Here is a 15,956-nt window from a genome sequence, read left to right as displayed (position 1 = left end):
TGCAAAGTTTGCAATTATATAAAATAAGCTGATTATACCTGATCTGTTTGCTTCTCTGTGGTATAGACATTTGGATGGAGTATTGGTGTGCTTTCACCAGAACATGTACCTTGATAGGAACAACATAAATGTACATTTAAGTTTTTTTCCTCCCTTACTTGGGCTATTTGAAAAAACAAAATGCTATTGTCTTTTTTAGCTTCTCCCCCAATGCAAGTCCAATATTTCAGGATGTTGCAATGAGTTAAAACCATTGCCACTCACTCATGTTATATAATAAATCTTTTCCTGCCACATCCCACCTGCACAGGACTATGAGCTTCATATTAGAAGCCATAAAAAGTTTCTCTTCATTGTTTTCAAATTTGATTGGAATAGATCACTTTAACTAAAAATAAAGTAGTGTTATTCAGAGCAACACATATCATCTGTATTTGGGATGAAATGTAATCAGGAAAACATGGTGGGCATGACCCCAGCACACATCCAGAACTTTTCTTTCCAAGCTGGAAGTTAATAATAGTCAGGCTACCATTTCCGCATATATGCATTGCATCAAATTGTAAATGTATGTAGAAATCACTCAGCTTTCTCAAGAACTCAAGACTTGTGTTGCATGGTAGTTTTACACCCTGAAGGTAACTGTCAGAATAAGTGTTCTTTGAGATCTAGCCTTTAGATTCTTTAGTTTCTAGTTCACTGTAGCATTTAAAATTAAATTCTGAGTTTCACTACTTATTATAATAATTTGGAAACTACAGAACTGATGCTCTAAGTGGTCTATGTGACAGGATAGAGCAAGTAAGACACAATAGTTTTACTGTTGTGGACACACATCATGTAAGATCACAGTATTTTCCAGTGTGCATGGAAACATAAAGGAAACAAATTAAAAAAACCCACCAGGCATAATGTTAGTAACACTTGTCAAACACTTTAAAGTAACTTTTTTTTTGTTTTAGGCAAATAACTTTGTGATGAACAGGTAAAGTATTTTATTTGTACTCCGGTGACTCTATAAAAGCCGTAGTTAAGCTTGATTATACATAATTGTAACAGGCACAGGACTTGTAGCAATTTGCTGGGGTTTTTAGGTTTGTGCAGTTAACCTCCACAGACAAGCAATATTCACAGGGAGGGTTTTTTCCCACCAAAACCCTCCATTTTTAAATCCCCAGCATAACCCAACCTATCCTTCTTCCTTTTTCTTCTGGGTGTGAAGTGGAAAAACAAGATGTTGAATGGAATTTTCCAACTGAGAAGTCCAGTCTATCTATGCAAAGTCAAATAGATGCCTAATGCCCATGAAGACTCTGTAACATGCTTTTGTGAAATTTCAGTTGTTTAATTACTCTCACTTAAAAGCACACATAAATTTTATTTATCTCTTTGTTTGTTTGTTTGTTTTCTTGTACATATACTATCCCAACAAAATATTTACATGTACATGTAGGTATGCACTGTTTTGGTATGGTTATATGGAATATCTTACAGAGTCAATTCTAAGCTGTGAGGCTTCTTTTATTTGTCTGCAGAGTAGTTTTATGTTAGGTTATGTTGCTCAGAAAGTATGTTATATTAGGGAGGCAAAAGTCTTGTTTGCCTTGTCCTTGTTTTTAAAGCCTTGGTCAGGTTGGCATCTTTGGAAAGAGAAGGAAAGTGTGTCTTCCTTAAGCACGGCTCAGGACTCTCTGGTGGCCAAGAGGACAGGAGCAAAGAAGGAAGAAGACACAGCAAAAAAATTGTAATCATATAAGATATAGATAAGAGTAACAGGAAGTTCTTTGTAGACAGAAGGGGGGCACATGCAATAAAGTCTCAAAGTTAATCAAAGAGAGAAACATTTTCTTAGAGATCTCAGTGGAAATTGTGTATCCCCCAAAAAAGCTAAAAGCTGCTGGACTGAGTCCAGCCCTGGAGGGCAGGATTTGTCCTGCAAGGATAGAATATAGGAGCGTAGGGCCTAAAGAAGCTTTCTTTTTTTTCCTTTTTTTTTGCCCATCAGAAGAATGTTTTTAGAGCAACACTTCCTCCTTCTTACTTCTTTACTGAAATAGAATAAAGTAAAATTAAGTTATTTGAAAGACCACACTGCACTAATATTAGTACATTCAGTTGCAGTGTAATCACCTTTCCTTTCTCAGATGCTACCAAGGCATCTTTCTCCCTCTTTATCCATATCAATGGATAGATTCCAAAGCTAACATTTTTCATTTGAGCACTTACTGCTTCTATAACCTGCATTAGAAGCATCCCAATCTTGAAGCTCCAACACATCCCATGATGACATCCCTTTTAATCTTCCATTTTGTTTGGTGAAACTGGACTCATCACTCCTGGTCTCTAAAGAGGAGGAACACCCATTGTAAGGTACAGAAGTGGATACTCAGGGAAAATTAGGCCATCACATCTAATATTAATTTTATTTTACAAAATTCTCAGCTGCCATAGGCTTGAAATTTTGATGTTTGCTTTTTCCTTTGAAGACTATGAGAAAAAGCAGTGCTTATGTGGGTACATATGCACAAGATGACACAAACACCTACAGTATATGTCACAGGGCTACAGCATCTTGAAAATACTATGGCCACTATTGATTAATTGTTTTTCTGTAATATCATTTGTATAACAAATTGTTAGGACTGGGCTAAAAAAAAAGTATATACTAAGCTAGTTGAAGCAGTTCTAGTGCCTAATGTTAATTCTTTGTTCACTTTTATGCTTTGAGATACTATCATTATCTAATTTTAATCCATTTAATATGTGCTAAATTGATTTTCTATGATGCCAATTCTTAATTAGGATGTCATGTGTTGCTAATTTAAATGGTTGAAAGAAGTCCAAATATATTGTCAACCAAGTTTATAATCTAAAAATCATATTGTTTGTATGACATGACCAATTTTCCATAAAACCATGTTAACTGGTGTTAATTACATTTTCATTTTCTAACCCTTTAGAAACAGACTCGTGTGTTGGCTGTTCCATTACTTTGCTTAGGATCAGTGTTGGCTTTACAATCCTATAATTATGTAGGTCAATTTGCTTGCACTTTTAAAATACTGGTAGCACATTGATTCTTTTCTAGGAAACTACCATGTTTTCCTTGCCAGGGCTTAAAATAATTTTAGGTAAAGATGTTCAAGGATATTCTGTTATAAAGGAGGATAAAGTATATCACCTTCCCAGTTTGAGGGGCAAATTATATATGCATGCATTTGTACAATTCCTTGGGTCCTCTTTTCTCCAGTTTTTGAGATGGTTATTACATGTGACCTTGTCCAGTCAGCTGGCACCTCCCTTGTCCTCCATAAGTTCTTGAATATAATTGCTAATAGTTCATAGACTGCTTCAGTTTAAGTACTTTAATGTGAATTTAATTAGGCCCTGTTCCCTTGAATATGTCTATATTTTCTAAATAGTCCATAAGCTGTTCTCTTCCTATCCTGCCCTTTACTTAATTTTATTTAAACTTTTGTTATCTATCTATGGTTTTTTGTTTGGCGTTTTGGTTTTTGTTTTGGTTTGGGTTTTTTTTCTGGAAAAGTGGAGGTGTTCTTCATTCTCCTTTCCTGCTAGCTATTTTTCTTTCTTTATTGTCTTTTGCCTTATTCCATGGTTCACCTTTTCACAAGATTCATCCTTATGTTATTCTGATCATTTCTGAGGCAGCTGCACTTGCTTTTTACTGTGCTTCCTATTTTACACTGTAACATGCTAACTTGCTTTCCACAGGATACCTTTGGGCTAACTTTTGTCCAGGGCACTGCTCAGCCTTTTGTATAGACAGGCTCTACTCTTTCTGTTAATAAAGAAACATGAATTCTGCAATTTGAACAATATGACATTCCTTATCACAAAACATTAGAATAAAAATCTACACTAAGACGGAAAGCCCATGGCATGTTGATACTAGACAAAAAAGAATGTTTAAGGAAAAAATGGTGAAGTATACAGTGATAAATCAAGAGACAGAGATAATCCCAGAGTACTTTCCTTGTTTCCAGTGAGGCATGGCTCAAGTACTTCCTCTTTGTTTCTCAATATGATTTTCTTCCACGTATTTGTCCAATCGCTTTTTGAACACATATATTTCACCTCCCAAAAAAGAGACTTCCAGTCTATTTAATTGGTCCTCAATTCCTCAGAAAGAGTAACTTTGATCTTTTGTTTTCCTTCCCTAGTTCTAATCTGTCTTTTTTTATATGGAGGAGCAGAATTACATACAGTATTCAATATGCAAATGAAATAGGTTTTTGTGTGGTGTCAGAATACTATTTTCTGTTTGGTTCACTGTTCCTTTCCTAGCAATTCCTAACATTTTCAGTAGCTTACAGTTTCATAGGATTATCTTTAGTATGCCAGAGTTCTTGTTCCTGAGTGGTAACTGTCAATTCAGAACCTGTCATTGGGCCTGCAAGTTGATAATAATTTTTTTCCAAATTTATTTTTCTACAGTTACTGATAATGAATTTGACCTGCTATCTCATCTGTCGGTTAGTTGGTATCATAAACTTTTCTGCAACAAGTAACAGAAAGCTTTTTCCTCATCCCTGTTCAGATTTGGTCTGCATCTACCCCTGGACATGTAAAATTGATTCTAAACAAACTGACATTTTATTTTTCTGCATTCTGTAATGGAATATTTAAGTACACAGTAAATATTAAACTTGAACATATTTGTTGAAAAGGTTTGATTATTTTTCTTCTCAAATTGTTTTATTACTTTCAAGGATTTTTATATTATATGATAAGATATGATATGTTATTATTACCAACAAGCCATCCATACGCTATGATAGTGAACTGTTAGCTTAAATGAACTTCCTATAAAAAGTTCTCATGTTGGTTTTCCATCTATCTGATTATAAGGTCATGTTTGTTTTTTAATATTGATACAGAATGCAATAAGGTAGAAGCAACAAAAATTAATCTACTGGATATGATCTGTGGCCTTTTTGATAACAGCAAGGACAAAACATTTCAGAGAAATTGTGAGAATCTCTTAGAATGCTGCTGGGAACTATATGACCTGTGAAGGAAGCCTTCTCTTTTTATAGTTGGAGGCTGATAATAAATTGTACTGTAAAATTTCTTTGAAGAAATTTACTGGAATAATGATAAAATTGTGATCATCTATAAAATTATCATGTAAGGCCACCTTGTTTTTAGCTTTAGGCCAACCTCATTTTAGCTTTAATAGCCACTTTTACAGTCCAATTATGTGATATCTGAAATATTTTTTTCTATTAGTTTTGATTTATCATTTTCACTTTCAGTAGTTGTTCCCATGTTCCTTTGCAAGAATCATATATATTATATAACTCTTTAACATATGTCCTCTTCTCCAGTCCTGAGCATATCTCTCTATCCCTTCTCTTTGTATAAGGGTTTCTCTTTGTACAAGGGTTTCTTCATTTGTATTTTTAAATCAGATTCCACTCTGACGCGTATTATGACTGTTAACACAGGGAGATATGAGGAATAAGAGAAAATAAACTAAATTATCAGTCTGCTTGTATTTAAAACATGAATTTCTGTGGCCTTTCATATAAGAGTTTAGATGTTAAACTGGAAAGGTCCTATCTGACATGGAAATAAACTTCCAAACTATCTCTTTTTTTTGGAAATGTATACCTGTGACAGTTCTCAGCTTCCCTTAACCTATCATCTTGACTATAGCTAAGATGATAATTATGAAGTGGTGTCAAATTCATGATTTTAGGTTTTGGAGGTATTGACTTCAACTTTCTGATAGACCTTGAACTACTGAAGTTTATTTATGTATCTCTTCTTTGAAACAATGGATTGTTGTGTAACCCACATGTGTTTAAAACACTTATTTAATTTAAATTGTATTTATACATCTGAATTATTAAAGCATGAGGATATTATTAATAATCTACTGGTAAAAGTTGTATCTAGCTACAGATTTAGTGATTTGATGATGATTCACTAATCATCTAAGCTAGAATATTGGGTAGTATGAATGAAAACAGTGGCATGAAGAATTTCATTTTAACTGTGTATTTGTAATCTAGTAACAAGGGGGAAAAAAGGTAAATTGCTACCATGAGTAATACATTCAAGACTGCCAAATGTTATAATGTATGAAGTATTTTATTATATATTTCAGATACTGGCGTCAAAGTAATGCAAAGCCTTTTCATCAAAAAGACTTGAATTGCAATGTGACACCTTTCAAATAGTAGTCATAACACTTATTTAGATGCTTCATATCATTTTAGAATTGCCATATTTCTTCCTTTGAAAGCAAACACAGCATCAGAAATCTCTTTGATTAAATTCAGACGGATATGATCTTCTCATCAGAAATCTAATCTTGTAATTCTACCAACGTTAAAGAGAGACTGTTCCCTGAAACTAAGTAAATATTTCTAGTTTACAAACAAGATGAAAAGTCTCTTTCCCCAGGCTACTGAAAGAGAGTACATGAAAGCCAGAAACAATTGAATAACATCAATGTTAATATTTTGGTAACCAGAGGAAGCTGATGTTTAAATTTGAGCTTGAGAGCTTATTTGCAAACTTGATGAACTTCACACAGCTCTAAGGACTCACATCAAAAGAAGTCCAACATTGAATGAGTACACAGAATAATCCTAAAGGAATAGGGGTTTTATTGCCACACTTTAAATAGGTTAGCACAGCTTTTATTTTCATGTTTGTCATTTTAAGAACCTTTTCTGTCCCGTAGGATTTCTCTCAACATGGCTCCAACTGACTTGGTCAGAAGAATGTTGTCTTTTTAGCAGATATATAGCCTTTTTGCAATTTATGAAGCAGAATAATTGGTGCAAGTGTTGCAGTAATAGGCACAATGCACCTCAACTGAATTTAGGCATTCAAAAAATTTGTTCTCTGATCAAATCTGTGGAAGTTGGACAGGTACCAGAAAAGACAATGAAATAAAAAGCTGTGTTAGATCCCAGAGGGCAGAAAAATATTGGGAATCATTACATGGCTGTACTACTCTAGATCTAGTTTTAAACAAATAGTATTCTTTATGTATAAGTACAAACCCCTGAATCTGGCCTTCTCTGTCTTCCCTAAGTTTTGGTCTGTCAGTAATATACGTGATGGAAATCTAGCTCTTGACTAAAAAGAAATGTACAGACAGTCTTGCATCTGACTTAATCTGCTTTGTTCTGTCACTCCCTCATGATTTCCTGAACACTAAGAAAGTGAATATTTAATATTGTGTTCTGCTGCTGGCAGAATTTTTACATGGATTTATATTTTATAATACTTCAAGAAAAATTTAAATATTTGGACATTAAAACTGAGATTACTCCTAAAAGTTTTTATCTTTTTATGGGGAAGGGAAGTTTTGTCATCTTAACCACTACAGAGCTGCAATCAGTCTATCTATGAGAAATTCAGTCAGCTAAGACACAGCTTTTTGGGGTTTTATATTTTTTCAAATATTTTGGAAGGCAATTGTCTAATGCATGCATTAATTCATTGTAATACAAGAGCAGAGACAGATGTTGAACTGAAAAAGTGTATGGAAAGTTGTTAAACTATCTAAGTTGGGTGTTCTTTTGATTTTGTGGTGTGAAAACAACAGACCATTGTCTCACTAAAATTAATTGGTCGAATATTAGTTGATCTAAAATTGTGTTATTGATAGTAACACCCGTAATGTAATATGAATAAGAGTGATATGATATGCATGTTATAGTAAATCTTCATACCAGGAAATTTATGTGAAACTTGAAGATAGAAGTGAATGCTATCCATTGAAATTTAATGGGTGCTTTCTGTCAACCTGACTAACTTGGTTTTGATGAGAGTACATTTTCTGTTAAGGATAGATAGTCTTCACCTCAGGGTTTGTGAAGATGTAGATTTCTAGAGCTGGATAAAATTTTTCAACCTTTTTATTGTCAAAATGCAAATAGACATCCTCAGAAGCACAAAGTATTTGCTTAGTCTCCAAAGTTTATCCTGCATTCTTGCCTTCCTCAGTAAGAGCTTGGTGTTGACTGAAGACATACTGTACTAGTTTCCTACAAAAAAGGAATTTTCAACCTGCCAGAAAGCTTAATTCATGGTAATTTCTGTTAAAAGTTTTGGTTCACTGATCCATACCCCTCTCCTAGGGCTTGGTGTATCTCCTGAGAGTTAGAAAGCATCCTGATCTGTCTTCTACTTCAGTAAATTCATTAATTAAAGATATTTTGATACTTTCTCTGTAGACCATGGAAAGAAACACTTGTTGGTTTCTTTTAAGGGATAAATCTTCAGGAATGCCTTTGCAAAACCTTGCAGACAGTTTGCCTCCTGACATTCCTGCCTGAGACAGTATTGCCCTGATCTTTGAGAAACAACAGGTTTTTGGAAAAGTGTTTATGATTATTCTCACATGCTGGATTAGATATTGCTCTGCTATCAGTGGAGGAAATGAACTATTAAAATGCAATTAAAACGTGGGTTCTGATTTTCTGTAGCTCCCCACATTTTCATGTAGGATGTGGAGCTGTGGATAGCTGGGAACACTCAGGTTTCCAGTGCTCCACTGTGGCAGTAGGAATCAATGTCTCAGTAGGAGCAGGCAGGTGAAACTACATTAAAGCATTTGTAAATACATATAATTTTGAATCCTTATTTATAAATATTGCTTATTATATTTCTTTACTGGTGTTTTATTATATTTGTGTACTGGACTTTTTGGCAGATGTTTTCATTCATTTGATACATTCTAGCTTTCTGGTAAGAAAAATTATTTAAATGAAACAACTGACTCTGGAACTGCTTTGAATTCATAGATGGAATAGTTACTCCTAATTTTCTCTTCAAAGCTTGATTTTAAGATTACCAAGAAAGACATTTATACCTCTTTTTATCCTGATGAATAACCCGTTCTTTTGTGAAATACGTGGCATACTATTCTGAAGATGTTTGTCAACAATCTGTTCACAACTGCTTTCAGGGTGTAAAAGTAGTGGATTGACTTCACATATCATAATAATGCTATCCTGCACCTTAAAATTTCTGTTGGAGTTAGCGTGTCAAGATATACACTTTTGCCAGGATTTAACATTAGTAAATTTAACAATATTTGACAGCAGACATTTTTAACGTTGTTAAATTATATTAATATGTTAATTATTATGTTAAATAATATTTAATACTATTCAGTGAATTGAATTTTCTTGTTATCTTGAATGTTTCAGATTTCATACCTTGGATTGAACTGGGAAAAATTTAAATAACAAGAATTTTATTACTAGTTTCATTCAAATGAGATTTACATAATTTTACTACAGATGTAGCAACACAGTTTATAGAACCAGCAGTGCTTTGTTGTTATTTTTGCTGCTCAAATGGGAATTAATAATAAAACTGCTTTAAATTTAATGGCAAAGAAATGGAGCCTTCATTTTTGATGAACAGCCATGTGTATAGCAATTTGTAAGATTATTCAGCATTTCTATCACAAGCAATTAATATTTACAATTCCCTTCCTAATATTCTTGTTATTCATAAATTTCATAAGACTTGAGTTTTTATATTCTTATATTGTATATTTACATTCAGTATCTACAAATTAAATAATTTAAATAGCAGATGTCCTAGACAATATCTGGGAAGTATAATCCAAAAGGTTAATCTTTTTTCAACGTAACTGAATGCAGCTGAGAAGAATGTCGCTCTAATTTGAAGTAGGAGATTAAGAAATAATTCCTCAGTTTTGTTTTCATTATATTTTAGTACTTAAAATGAAATTCATTGATGCTATCAGTAATTTATACGGTTTTAATCGTGTTACTAATAGCCTTATAAATGGAATTGCAGATGTGAGAGTTAAGATAGATTCTTTATTACTAGCACTTCATTACCGGAAATAGGATCTACACATAGGCTGTCTCCATGGATAGAATGGAGACTATGGCTTTATAATTTTACCCTCAAATATGCTGTAATTCAGTTCAGCCATGCAGTTAAACGTGAGTATTTTTTTTATCTTCAGCAATGCAGGTATGGGAGTTATTAGCTTGTGAAAAGACTTTAGATCTTAAGTCATCTTGGAGATGATTTTGCAACATTTACCTGTAGTTCACTTTCAGCTGTAAATGTTAGTTTAAGGCACAATGCCAAATATTTTGAAAGCACTTCTGACACTGACATAAATTGCTTGCAAATATATTTTCCTTATTATTGTGTTTGAATTTTTTGATTTTCAGAAATTGAGAAAGGAGGTTGTGGAGACCCTGGAATTCCATCATATGGAAAAAGGAGTGGCAGCAGTTTTCTGCATGGAGACACACTTACCTTTGAATGTCAAGCAGCTTTTGAACTGGTGGGAGAGAGAACGATTACATGTCAACAAAACAACCAGTGGTCTGGCAACAAACCCAGCTGTGTTTGTAAGATTTTTAAATTTTTTTTTCTCTATTATTTTTCTGACCTTAGCCTCTTGCTTTTCTTAGCATTTGTGACTAGCCAGCAGGAAAACATTTCAGAAGACCTTGAAGACTTTTTCAGTCACATGGGTTATTTTTAGTTGGCTCAGTAGTAGCTCATTTATGGGTAAAATCACGTAGGACTGTTTTAGAATGTTCTTTCCCCTCGTTTTATATTTAATTGAACCATTTAACACTCTTAATGTAAGTGTGTGTTGAATTAGACTCTAAATGAGCAATTCCTAATAGCATATAAGTGTTCAAAAGTACTCTGTGGCACATACGCATTGATTCTGGCAGTGCAAAGCAGTCTGCAGATCCACATAAGAAAAGATTGGGGTTTTTTTCTGATATCTTAATAAAGCATGAAAATGAATATAAGGAATATAAAGATATCCAACATGGAAAAAGTGTAGGTAAGATCGTTACTTGTGAATTTTGTTTTAAAAGATAAAATATGTTTGTAGGTAAGCTTGTAGATGGATTTAAATAGAGAGGGTTTTTTTTTTTTACTACTCTTGTTTCTTCTTCTTCTGTGGTAAAATAGAGTAAATCTTTTTAGTACCCAGCTATATTAGGTACTTCAGTTCTCCAGACCACATTACCTTTTCCTATAAAGAGTCTTATAATTCAGTACTGGATTTTCAAAACAACCTTAGTGAGGTGTCCAATTCTACTTGGACATACATGTATTTTGCAGCTGTGTTGGTACAGGACTTACCAAGCTAAGTAAGCTTGCTTTGGACTGCAAGTAATCTCTATATGCCCATGCAAAGCTGAAATGTGTCTAAGCATGTAAGGCCTGGGCACGGAGACAGTGCAGCTGCAATTCCCTTTGAAGACAGAAGTTGTGTTTCTTCATGGTGTTGTATTGCATTGGGTGATATATTAGTTTGTTTGCAATAGTGTGGAATATTTTACTGTGCTCCACTGTTTGATGTGCACATGCCCTATGAAAGATAATGGAACCTAAACTTAGAATATCTATTTACAAATATTGAGTTCAGCTTGACATGTTTGAAGGGCTGAGTAGTGGTTATCCTTTGTGTTAATTAATATGCAGTGAGCTTTCCTCTTACTGAATGTATTGTATTTCTCACTAAAGTACCGGCCACAAGCTCATGATTCTGAAATCAGTTAGGAATTGTCTTAATGAAAATTGGCCCAAAGGAGTGAAAAAGGAGGAGAGGTATGAATCATTTTTGTTTAATTGCCCTGTGCTATTGAAGGGAAAGTAGGGGTAAAATAAGTTTGTACTATATACTCTTAAGAGTTCTTGATTAAGGCACATCTAAATTTCTACTGTTATTTACATCGGCATGAACTCTGTGTGCTACAGACCAAACTGGCCCTTGTGCTTGATTTTTTGGATTGCTAAATACATTTACATGCATATTCCTTTTAGAAAAAAATCACATTTAAATTTGGAGGTTGCATTTTCATTTCAGAACAAACCTGCCAATTTTTTCAAATTCTGACACATCAGGTATTACTTCTGTTTTCTTTGGCATTCTCTACATGCTTCCAATAATCTCTTGCAGGCCCTGGTGCAGTCACTTAGCCTCACTTGGGGCAATAAAAACATGCAAGGCTGACACATTATGTTGGAGAAATATTCGACAGTCTTAAACATTTGCATGTTGCATGTGTAGTAGTTTTGACATCCAGGTTTCAAAAGCATCCTTTTCCATGAGAATAAAGAATAGAAAGACAAGCATTTATAATGTGTGTGGATAGTATTTTGAGAATCTATTGTTGTTTTCTTTAGTCTCATGTTTCTTCAACTTCACCACACCGTCTGGAATTATTCTTTCTCCAAATTATCCTGAGGAGTATGGGAACAATATGAACTGTGTTTGGTTAATTATCTCAGAGCCAGGAAGCAGAATCCATCTGATTTTCAACGACTTTGATGTAGAACCTCAATTTGACTACCTTACAGTGAAAGATGATGGGATTTCAGATCTACCACCTCTTGGCACATTTTCTGGCAATGAGGTCCCTTCTCAGTTGGCTAGCAGTGGGCACATAGTAAGACTTGAATTTCAGTCAGATCACTCTACCACTGGAAGAGGATTTAATATCACTTACACAAGTAAGAACCTCTGCTTTTATTTTATGCCTAGTCTTAAAATCAAGCTCTTTTTTTATAATAATGAAAAATAGAACATGTTTTTATTTATAATACAGAATTAAATTGTAATGCTTGTATAATTGCACTGCTTTCAGCTGTCTTCCTGATATTCATTAGCTTATCTGAATCTTTATCATTTATTTATTTTAATTGTGATAGTGCTGAGGATTTCCCTTCATTATTCAAGGGCCTTTTTGGCTGACACCGCATAAATGCAGAGCACTTAACTAAAGCCCAGATCATCCAGATCAAAGCATCCAGTGCAAGTAACTTAATATACTTCTCAATGGAACCAGGTGTAAGTTCAGAAAGATGTCAAGCTTAGATCCCAAGTATGGAGATGTTCATCTGAAAAGCACAGAAGTATAAAAAGCAACTAGAATATCATTGCAAATAAATAGTTCTGGGAACCTGCTTTGCTTTTGTGTTTTATCTTCCAATTAGATGGTGTGGTATCTAAGAATACAGACCCCTATGAATATAGATTGGGGGATACACATAATAGTTACCCTCTGTGTTTTTTCTAGTGTCTAAGAACATAGCTGATGTCATGCAGAAGTCTTTTCCATAGAGTGCACTGATTTAAGAATAGTTTTTCTCTCTGGCTACAGTTTCTTTAAGAATTTTAAGAACATAGTATCTGAGCATTCAATTCTCAAATGTACAAAATTTAGTTGCAACTGGTCAACAAATTCAAAAGTTGTTAAATGTGGACCTAGCAGTCACATACATATAGAGAGCTACTGAAAGCATAAGTCTTTCCTGTTTGGGAAACCAGGCTAAAAAATATCTGGCTAGAGATAGCCATCTGTTGTTTTGTTGATATGAAAGGATATTACTCAACAGTATTCTCAATTGAAAACTCTAGTAACATCATTGTCATGCAGAAAACATTATTACATTTGCCATGGACTGCTAACTCTCCTAGAAGTTTTATTAGTCATTCAAAGACATTACTGCTACGGAGATTATCTCTTTTTTTTGAAGAAATTATCTTCTAAGTTTATAGAAGAAGTTAATTGACAATAAAGTTGTCTTTGTCACATCCTGCACTTGTTCCTATCTTGTGTCAATTAAGATAATCAATTAACAGTGTTTGTTCAGGGCCAAGGTGTTTCCTTGTATTATTTAGAAAGATGCCCCACATAAAACTGGAATTAATGGATTGCAACCCTTTTTAAGTCTTAGATGCCTAAAATGTTCCTTTGTTTTCAGAGAAAGGGATAATTATTGTCCTTTGAAAAGTGGCAGGAAGAGAAAAGGGAGATCCTCACCTTATCTTAGACTGTAGAGATTAAAAGATTTACCAGAAAATGTGAGGCCTGAATTCTAGGTCTGCTTCTGAGATTATTCAGATCTCTTTTTCCATATGCTATTCTACCAAAGTAAAGACAGACCATAATAAGGACAATCTTTACTATTTCTATTTGAAGCTGGAGAATTACGCAGTCAAGAATATAATACTCATGGATCAAGCCCCCTGAGAGTCCTGATCACCTAAGTATTATGTCAAAGAGCTTTCCACCACACTTTTCATATTAGAGTAGGTGTTACCACTGAGCTTGATGCACGCCTTATGTGCTAGAAATATCTAAGAGCACATATGCCTCCATAGTGGGGAACTGAGATGACAAATGGGAGTGTCCCTGATTTATGAACCCGTCGTGTTCATAGGAAATGCTTAGTTTAATTTCAGCCAAAGTGTTAGTACTTCTGGACCTCCTATGTGTTGCAGGGAAAAAGTGCTCCAGTTATGGTTTAAATCAAATCAGGACCAAAGCAGTTTATTGATTTGATTTATTGAAACAAAACTGACAATCAGTGAACTGTAGATTCAGGATCAATATCACCAATTCAACAGATAAAACACAATATTAGACACAAAATCTTAGAATCACAGACTATCTCAAGTTGGAAGGGACCCATAATGATCATTGAGTCCAACTCCCCGCTCCTCGCAGGACTACCTAAAACTAAACCATATGACTAAGAGCATCATCCAGACAATCCTTGAACTCTGACAGGCCTGGTGCTGTGACTACACTTGGTGCCTCCTTGTGCTGCCTGGTTTATCTTAGAATCATAGAATCATTCAGGCTGGAAAAGACTTTTAAGATCACTGAGTCCAACCCTTAACGTAGCACTGCCAAGTTCACCACTAAACCATGTCCTTAAGTGCCACATTACAGATCTTTTAAATCACTGCAGGGATGGTGACTCAACCACTTCCCTGGGCAGCCTGTTCCAATGCATGACAACCCTTTAGGTGAAGAAATTTTTCCTAATATCCAATCTAAACCTCCCCTGGCACAACTTGAGGGCATTTCCTCTCGTCCTATCACCAGTCACCTGACAGAAGAGACCAGCACCCACCTCGCTACAACCTCCTTTCAGGTAGTTGTGGAGAGCGATGAGGTGTCCCCTCAGCCTCCTTTTCTCCAGGCTAAACAACCCCAGTTCCCTCAGCCGCTCCTCATGAGACTTGTGCTCTAGACCCTTCACCAGCTTCATTGCTCTTCTTTGGACACGCTCCAGCACCTCCATGTCTTCCTTGTAGTGAGGGGCCAAAACCTGAACACAGGACTCGAGGTGTGGCCTCACCAGTGCCGAGTACAGGGGGGCAATCCCTTTCCTGCTCCTGCTGGCCACACTATTTCTGATACAGGCCAGGATGCCGTTGGCCTTCTTGCCCACCTGGGCACACTGCTGGCTCATATTCAGCCGGCTGTTGACCAGCACCCCCAGGTCCTTTTCTGCCGGGCAGCTTTCCAGCCATTCTTCCCCAAGCCTGTCGCATTGCATGGGGTTGTTGTGACCCAAGTGCAGGACCCGGCACTTGGCCTTGTTGAACCTCATACGATTGGCCTCGGCCCATTGATCCAGCCTGTCCAGATCCCTCTGTAGAGCCTTCCTCCCTCAAGCAGATCAACACTCCCACCCAACTTGGTGTTGTCTGTAAACTTACTGAGGGTGCACTCGATCCCTTTGTCCAGATCATTGATAAAGATATTAAAAGAACTGGCCCCAATACTGAACCCTGGGGAACACCACTTGTGACTCTCAATACATGCAAAACTGTAAATACCTTTCCACTGTAATCCATCTTCATCCTGCCCTGCCAAGATTTACATACGCGCTTTCCCCTTACAAGACTTATGAGTTACAAGCACTCACCCTGGGTTCCCTTACTTGCACACACCTCCTGAAAGGCACGGAAGCCCCCTAGCTTTACCTGCACCCACAAGCAGCTGCTCTGTGCAACTCATTGATCCACGGACTGCTGAAAACACTCCCCATGAGATCACACATGCACATGGAGGTGTGGTTTGCACCCTGTGTTGTCAACCCACTAGATGAAGCCAGACTGCTCTGAATGTCCCACTGGGAGGTTG

The 15,956-nt window shown here is 35.7% G+C and overlaps 1 protein-coding gene across 1 annotated transcript in view; it reads left to right on the top strand.

Annotated features, from left to right (window-relative positions):
- Nucleotides 1-15,956, top strand: part of CSMD1 (CUB and Sushi multiple domains 1) — a 1,244,186-nt gene that overhangs the window by 895,288 nt on the left and 332,942 nt on the right. The window contains exons 13-14 of the mRNA XM_052809685.1: nt 10,212-10,394; nt 12,199-12,525. Coding sequence (XP_052665645.1) covers nt 10,212-10,394; nt 12,199-12,525 — 510 coding nt within the window. The remainder of the gene's footprint in view (nt 1-10,211; nt 10,395-12,198; nt 12,526-15,956) is intronic.

Source organism: Harpia harpyja, chromosome 15, assembly GCF_026419915.1.
Source record: "Harpia harpyja isolate bHarHar1 chromosome 15, bHarHar1 primary haplotype, whole genome shotgun sequence".
In the NCBI taxonomy this organism is placed as follows: domain Eukaryota; kingdom Metazoa; phylum Chordata; class Aves; order Accipitriformes; family Accipitridae; genus Harpia; species Harpia harpyja.
This window is presented reverse-complemented; position numbering and strand designations above follow the sequence as displayed.